Source organism: Aristolochia californica, unplaced genomic scaffold (genome assembly GCF_029961685.1).
Source record: "Aristolochia californica isolate CCGP_79_NKW_82.1479 unplaced genomic scaffold, dmAriCali1.0.hap1 SCAF_1, whole genome shotgun sequence".
Lineage (NCBI taxonomy): Eukaryota > Viridiplantae > Streptophyta > Magnoliopsida > Piperales > Aristolochiaceae > Aristolochia > Aristolochia californica.
Window position 1 is genome coordinate 4,792,491 of NW_027181770.1, and position 8,880 is coordinate 4,801,370.

Genomic DNA, 8,880 nt, shown 5'->3' on the forward strand with positions numbered 1-8,880 from the left:
TTTAAATCAATACCAGATTATATTAAAAACACATCCAACGAAACCTCTGGCGACTTACAATACAATCAAATACACACCAACCATGGATCTCTACTCTCTCTCTCTCAAGCCACACAGCAAAGCCTTCCGGTTCTCTGCTTATACTAATACTAGTTATTTCCCCTCTATTCTACGCTGTTGCTTGCAACTGTAGAAGCTAAAAAGAACCCAGTCCGTCAACAAACTCTACACCGAAGCCTCGGTCGTCACTTCTTCAGCCTTCTCTTCTTCAGTTTTTACTTCTTGCTCTTCGACTTTTGGTTCCTCTGTGGCTGGAGCGGTCTCTAAAGTTTCTCCAGAAGCGGGTGTCTGTTCTTCTTCCTTACCTTCTAGCACTGTTTCAACTTCGGAAGGCTTCTCTTCTTCTTTCACCTCAGGAGAGGCTTCTACTTCGACTTCCTTGGTCTCCGGCTCCACTACCTCAGTAGGTTTTTCTTCTTCTGCTTCCGTGGTTTCAGGTACGTCTTCCTTGGTAACTTCTTTGACGGGTTCTGCTTCTTCAGCTGCTGGGGAAACAACTTCGGCAACTGCTGGGGAAACAATTTCGGCTGCAGCTGGGATGGCTTCCGGCTCGGTGGCAGAAGGGGCCTCCTGCTTGGTTTCTTCTTCGGCAGCGATTGACACCTCTGGAGCAGGAGCTGCTACGACCTGTGCAAAGGCCACATCATGAATTGTCAAACAGAACTCAAACATAGGACAAGAGGAATCAGATTCTGCGAGGACTGAATCAAGTCCTCGTTTAATGACTCTCCTGTGAGAAAATGCCAGGCTCGTGTAAAACATATTTGAATTCATAAAAATACTCACTGAATCAGACCGGTAACAAAATTAAAACATAATTTGACATATAATTCTCTAATCTAATGAAGTAATTACGTGGTTATGTGTAGATTACCCCAGACAATATGAACACCACTGGAAGCTGAATGGCTGATGCGGGTGATATTGGAAAACTACGTAGAAAACCAGTTCAATACGATACAGAACCAAAGCGACTAATCCAAACGAATATTGACTGTATTGGTTTCAAATATCCAACAATCCAATCCATATTGACTCATAGAAATCACACGATGGATCTATCTGTGGCTAGATGGCACAAAATTAGTTTCTTGCTCAATATTTCTTTTTCGAAAACTTTATTTCATTGGATAACTCATCCTAGATCGAACGGTGATGCGAAATATAAACTTATACAGAGGCGTAGACAGAAAAGAAAGAAAAGGGTAGACGTTATGGAAGTGTTAGTCCCTGCTGTGGAAGCTTTATTCCTGGAAAAGCCAAGTACACCCTGCAGAGGTATAAGTACTATAACAGGATTTCATATGTGATCTTAAAGTCTGATCAAACGATCTAATTCATCAAATATGCTTTATTCAAAGGTTAGCCAGCTAAGTGTTAAGATCTACTATACAACCACATGATTGGAGATGTATCGATCAGCTCCTGATTAACAAGGACGAACACAGATAATTGTAAGATCACAGCGTTATACCTAGTTTCAGAAATTCTCACATAATATACTGTCATACGTATTCTAAAGTTATAATATAGATCATGATCCTAGTTCGATCAGCACAGTTCTTTCATTTTAAATTTATCACGCGAAGTTATCAAACACAAAAAATTTAAAACTCTCGATGACTGCTTGCGTGATTCCAATTCCTCGCCTTCCGGTTATGGACACTCACCATCATCGTATACAGAGCAGGATCGAAATAGAGGAAAAAGAAAAAGAAACATGGTACGAACAAAATAAAAGACAATCAGAAACCATGAAAAGCAGCTCTAATGGCAGCTCACCTCGGCTGAAGCCATTGAACTCTGAAAATCGGAAGCAAAGAATAAGCAGAAAGTCGAAAGAGAGAGAGAGAGAGAGAGAAGAGAGAAGAGGGACGCAAGAGAAAAAATGAATCAAATCCAATGAAGGTGCAAGGCCTCTTCACGTCAATTTATACTAACAAAGCTTTGAGAATCAGACCGAGAGCCAATAAAATATCGAGTATATACTAAATAAGAAAATTACCAAAAACCATCTTAACTTCCAGTTAGTAATCTTTTAAAAAAGGAATAATGAATCGAGAGAAAAAGCTGGCGCAGCAGCGGCAACACGTACGTCGACGTTTTGTTTAATCGAACCCCTCCCTGCGCCCATAATTCACCTGTCACGGCTTTTACGGCTCCCGAAGAGAATATTTCCACGTGGCAGTATTTCATTTTATATTTAGAGTCTGTGGGCCCTCGTTTCGTTCAAAGCCGGAAACTTAGTCTAGAGGCGGTGCTGATCGGGGACCCACATATATAGGAGGAAAAGGAGATGCTGGCACTGACGTGGATAAAAAAATCATTCATGTGACGTTGTCGCGGACCTTCACCGGCTTTCGAGCCGACGGTACCTCGTGGCGGGTCCCACTCATCAGGCCCGGACGCCATGTCAGCCTAGGGGCACGTGGGGCGGCGGTCGTGCCACGTTGGTTCGCCGGAGCCATGTTGACGGAAACGGGAAAAGTTAAAAAAGAACCGGCGGCGACACAAGGGCCGTTACTGTCCGAGCTGGGGTGTCAGTCATAAAAGAGATTGTAAAAAGAGGAGGTAAACCCTAAAATCTAAATCGCGCACTGAACAACTTTGCCAAATTAGTCGTAAAAGAGAAGGTAAAGAGAGAGAAAGAGAGAGAGCAAAGCATGCCTGTCCTCACTGTATTATCTTTGATCGATAAAGAAGTCCCAGTTAGTGGAATCACTGTATCGGGATTGGATTGGAGTGGGCAGCCATCGATTTAACGTAAACATCATGCTTTGGAATTCCTTTGATTCTTTTTTCCCAGTTCTGCATCGAAGAAATGCGGGATTCCAACAAGTAGGTCCCCCATTTTAGCCTTCTTTCTCCTCGGAAACTTGTCACGATGGGGCCGTGCATGATCACCAGTCTGTTGGCGTGGATGCCGCTGAGAGCTGTACACTGGCCTCTGGGCTGCATTATTGTGCTCGTCTGCTGATCGTGGAAATGCTTCAACTGGAGCCCAGTTGGAATTATTGCGGTATGAATCGCTTGGGGACGATCGGAAAGGGGTGAAAGTGCCCTGGTTGTATCAGTAAATCTTTCGTTTTTCTGTTTGACGGTGTAAGAACAAGATCATGGCAGCGATCGACACTTTCTTTTCTAGAGAAACAAACGATTCTCTTGATCTTTTCCCCCACCCTTGTCGGATCGTCAGTGGAGAAACTCGACGTGACTTTTGTTAACAGCTTAATGAATTATAGTGCCTGCGGTGGCTGTTGTTTCTTGTAGGCTTTTCCGAAAGTGGCTTTTTATCAGAAGCAACCATTGAAGACAGCTGCTTTGTTAATGTAGCGTAGTGTATGGTATGTTATCAGATACTTAGCTTTCTTTCGACAGGCAAGATCTCCCATTGAAGTGCCAGTCCTGTTCCCTCGCAAGTGACTGTCATGGCCACTCCTTCCCTGAATTTGTTCCTTTCTTTGGGGCAGCACCTTGCAGAGAAATTTTCGTAATGTCCAGAGATCCCCCTCGCCCATAATGGAGATCGCGCGTCTTTTTGTTTGGGAACCCTTTGAGCACTCGCCATTATGGAGACTAGACAACTCCTGTTAATGATCATTATGTTGACGGATTCTTGTGGGAAAGCGATGCTTTCATGGGCTCTGACTTCACAGAAGAGCTATATGAGAAACGCTCTGGTAAGGCAGAAGAGTTGTAACTTTTCACATCGTGATTCTTTATTTGCAGCTTTATAATTCTTTGCGAGAGTTCCTCTGTTTGGGATTCTTGAGTATTCGAAAGTGGGAGTGAATTAGTTAGGGTACCAACAGGGAAAGGGGAACTGAAAGTGAGTTCACTCTCACTTACCTAAAAATGTTATTGCACGCATCCATAAGAAAGTGAAAGTGGATTATCAACGCATAACGAAATGAAAGTGAATTTCAACGCTAAACCCAGTTCATACGCTCTGTATCCTCCTCTCTCTTGACTTTCCCTGTTCGTCCTCCTTTCTCTCCACCTTTTCTATTTCCCAACTCTCATCTCTCTCGTCTCTCGGTCTCTGTTGATTCACCGTCTTGCCGTGTAGCCTCCTCTCACTATCTCAACTCCTCACTTTTTTCCCCCTCTCACCCTCTCAGCTCTCTCTTTCATCCCCCTCTCGTCGTCGTCTGAACCCCCTTCCTTCAATCAAAGTCTTTTTATTTTTTATTTGCTATAAGAATTAAGCAGACAATTTTATTTTACTTAATAATTATATTATTAAATTATACTATATTAAAATCTATATTATGTTATTAATCAAATACCATACTTATTCATTTATATATATTAATATTATATAAAATTATTAATTTAAAAGTAATAATTAAGATATTGTTAAACTAAGAATTTAATCAAGTATCTAGACATTATAAAAGTAAACATTTTTGTTTGAATATTTATATTTTATAATTAATTAAAATTTAACTCGTAATTATTGTATTAATTTAGACTAAACTATAATCTATCTTAATTTATTAATAAAATACCTTACTTAATTATTTATTATATTAATATTATATAAAAGTAACCATGTTTGTTTAGGTTTATTATTAGTTTAGGCATATTATAAAAGTAATTCATTCTCTTGTTTCCACTATATTTTTTATTTTGGGCACTAACACAAAAAATTACTTTCTATTGCACTTTACATCGAGTACACTAACACGGAAAAGTAATTTAATTTCACTTTCACTTTTGCTTAACTTATAAACAAAAATAAAAAAAATAACATAATATTTATTCGAGAACCCTTCTCGTCAAGAAGCTGCAATTAAAGCCGATAAACAGTTGTGAATAAAACTATGAATCATTCCCAGCAGCGGAAAATTAGACTGAGAGAGACCTTGCATTCTCCATTAGGGTTCTCCATTACAAAACTGGCTTGAAACAACTTCTTCAAGATTAAAGGAAGAAATAAGACAGTCCAATGCACTTTACACTCTTGCAATTTGATATTATAAAATTAAGTATTTGTTTAACTATTTTATTTTATATATTTAAATAAATTAATATTTATTAATTTATTTTTGAAATTATTTATTAATTTAAATGAGTTAAAATTTATCTTAGTTTATTAATAGAATTGTTAAATAAAATTATTTGGTAAAAATTAAATCAATCAAAGAAATTTTATATAATAAAATACCTTTTTATTTATATAAATTTATAATTTTAATATTATATTTGATTTTTAATTTATGAGTGAGAATTTAGATATTAAAAAAGGAACAATTTCATTAAGTATTTGGATATTATATAAGTAATTATTTATTTAATTATTTTATTTTATATTTATTTAAATAAAATATTACGATTTATTTTTAAAAATTATTTCTTAATTTGAAACAAGTTAAATATTATATCAATTTTTTATTTTAATATTATAGTTAATGACTATTTTAAGAGTGAGAATTTAGATATTGTAAAAGTAATAATTTGATTAAAATTTGGGTATTATAAAAGTAAGGATTTTTGAATGATTTTATTTTTATATATTTAATTAAATAAACAATCTTAAATTATTTTTAATTATTTATTAACTGAAAACAAGTTAAAATAAATTTTTATTTAAATAAAATAAAAAATATAAAATTAATTTTGATAATAAAATACCCTTTTATTTACATAAATGTATTATTTTTAATATTATATTTAATTAATATTTTAAGAGTGAGAATTTAGATATCATAAAGTAACAATTTGATTAAGCTTTTGGATATTATAAAAGTAAAATTTGTCTAAGTATTTTTTTATAATTATTTAAATAAATAAATAAATTTAATTTAATTTATTGAATTATTTATTAATTCATACAAGTTAAAATCTATCTTAACTCATTAATAAAAAGTTAAATCTATTAAAATATTTTATTAATAAGTTTATTATGGACTTTCCACTGACAAAAAAAATGACTTTACACTATATTTTCCATTGAGTACACTAACACAAAAAAAAGTAATCCACTTTTGCTAATAATTCACATTCACTTTCACTAGTAATTCACCCCCTCTCCCCCGAATTACATAGGTCAGTCACTTTCACTTGCCTTCCTTGGATGTATACTAACGATTTTGGGTAAGTGAGAGTGAATTTGAATTCACTGTCACTTTTCCTCAGCATGCATTAACAGGGCCTAAAAATTTGTTGAGCACTAAGACTTACCGAAGCCCAAATAATGTGATTCCTGTTGCAAATGTTCTCATAGGGGAGGGGATTCTTGGCCCACTTTCAATGTGAGTGGAATGGGTCATGGATCGCATTCTCGGCTCCCTCCCTTAATGGGCTTAATTTTGTTACCTATTTACAGGGGAGTGCTCTCCTCATCTTTCTTTCCTCCTCTTCTGCCTCACTCACCTGCATCCCACATACTAGACGAGGAATAACTACAGAGTGTTACAATGTGCAGTGTAAAGTATTTATTTGTGTTATCGTACCCAATGGAAAGTGTATTATATAGTACTTGTTTGTGTTAATGTGCATAATGGAAAGTATGGTGTAAAATATAAAGAGATTTTTTATTAATAAAATATTTTTAACTTTTAGAACTTTTATTTAACTTTTTTATTAATAAACTAAAAGATATATTTTAACTTGTGATAAATTATGAAATAATTAAAAAATTAAATATAATAATCAAACAAATGCTTACTTTTATAATATTAAAATTGTAATCAAATTGTAATTTTGTAATATCTAAATATTAAATAGTTATATAAAAAATATTTTTTTATTTTATAAAGTTAGTCTATTAACTCTTAACTTAAAATTTTAATTAATAAAACTAATTAATTAAAATAATATTAATTTATTAATTAAATATATAAAAATAATTACACAATTTTATCAAAATAGTTAATGAAATTATAATTTTTAAAGTGTTTAAATTCTCACTCTTAAAATATACATTATCCAACGTAATAATAATAAAAATAACACAACTAGAACTCAATCAAATATTTAATATTAAAAATCTAGAGTTATACATGCAAAATACAAAAAAAAAAAAATTAATTTTATTAAAATTTAATAATCAATAATTTTACCATCTGAATTACTAATTCATCTCAAAAATATAATGTTCTAGGAGAGGCAATTTGTACAAACCTTTTGTGGAATCAAATCTGCCCATAATCTCAGCCAGCAGTTAAAATACAGGAGAAAGACATCATTCAAATCCAAATACCAGAGCAAGGTCAGAATCTAAATCTACCCACCCTAGTTCAATCTAACAAGTAGACACGTTTAATTCATATTTATTCCCAATGCATGACAAAAAGTTGATCGTTCTAGCGGATTCAAAGCAGCAACGGTGAGCCCCCCGCCATTAAAACCAGAAAAGCAAAAGAGAAACAGAAATCATTGGCCTTTACGAAAAGACAGCTGTTCACTCATCAAACTCAAATCTTCGTCTCCGATTCCTCTTTTACAGAGTCATTCACCTTCGTTTCTGCGTGTGGTTTCTTTTTCACAAAGCAAATTCAAGCTATCACTAACGACATGGGATAATTCTACTGGCCCAGCAGTTCACATGGGAGTGAGCACAAAAGAAGAACACGATAAATACCCTAAAGTTTTATATAGGGCGGAGAGGGGGATGCCGTTTCTGAAGGCCTCCTTTCATTAACTTTCATAACTTGTACCAACTGTGAATTTCGCTTTCACTGTATTAGCTTTGTATTGGATTCAGAAAAAAAAAAATCCGGTACGTTCAGACTTCTGATTGGTGCTTGCAGTTTCTGTATTGATTCATCGACTTTAATGGGTGCTTGCAGAGAAATAGATTGTTAAATGGAAATGCATTTTAATGGAAGAGGGTATGAGTTTCGATTGAAAGCCACGCTGATTACCTGTGACTGGTCGCTTTTACTGAAACTGATCTAGACTCTACCAACAGAAAAGCCAATGTTGTTTTCAGCGAACACGATCATGAAATCGTACAATTTCCCTGTTTTTTTACCCTGCAACCTCTGTCAAGGCAAGAACAGTGAGAAGGGGCATTTGACTCGAGAGCCACAAATGTCATTCCGCGTTGGGATGAAACCTAAAAGCCATCTCTTTCTCGTTGACAGAGTAGAGACCCAGCTCACCAAACCTCATTATACCGTTCTGGCGACAGTTAAGGTGTTCCTCGACATGAAAGATCACAGGATTTGCAGAACTGAACCAAATTCAAAGCCACCTTCGCCCAGAAACGCTTTCGGTGGAACAGAGGGTTTGAAGAAGCCGAGCCCACCACGCACACACCAGGCTTTTCCACGGCGTGGTACACACTATTGGCAGCCTTATCTGAGCCTCATTCCTGATAAATTACTCATCTTTTTATAAACGGGAATGTCTCTGTGTTGCCTTTATCATCTTGTCACGCCAAGCAACCGTCGATGATCATGGGCACTAACAAATAAAATGAGAGGCTCTGCTTCTTAAAGTCAAGACCGCCATTAATTTTCATAATGACTGCTTTTAGAAAGGTTGCCTTCATGCCCGCATCGTAAAAAACCACCTTTTCGATGCACTCTTGGAACCCCCAAACGCTGTTCCCCTTCTACTCGATCTCTGCGCTTTGGTTTAATGAAAACAGATTCAGCTGTGGACTAATCACAAAGGACAAAACCCTTCTGTGTTGTCAACAAAATGGGGAAGATTAGAGCTGACCCATTTATGTTTTAGAAGACAACCAGAGAAAGCGCCAACTTTTTTCTTCTGTAACGTTCGCTTACATATAAAAATTAACAATAAAGCGCCATTGAGGAATTTCATCAAACATTCTCAGTAGTAATTGAGGAATTTCATCAAACA

The 8,880-nt window shown here is 35.4% G+C and overlaps 1 protein-coding gene across 1 annotated transcript; it reads right to left on the reverse strand.

The window, feature by feature from the left end:
• Positions 1 to 1,956, reverse strand: LOC137943604 (major latex allergen Hev b 5-like). The gene is made up of 2 exons (XM_068789069.1): positions 1,843 to 1,956; positions 1 to 687 (listed from the first exon to the last, which is right to left on the reverse strand). The coding sequence occupies exons 1-2, from the start codon at positions 1,855 to 1,857 to the stop codon at positions 226 to 228; spliced, it is 477 nt and encodes a 158-aa protein (XP_068645170.1). The 5' UTR covers positions 1,858 to 1,956; the 3' UTR covers positions 1 to 225.
• Between the last annotated feature and the right edge of the window lie 6,924 nt (positions 1,957 to 8,880).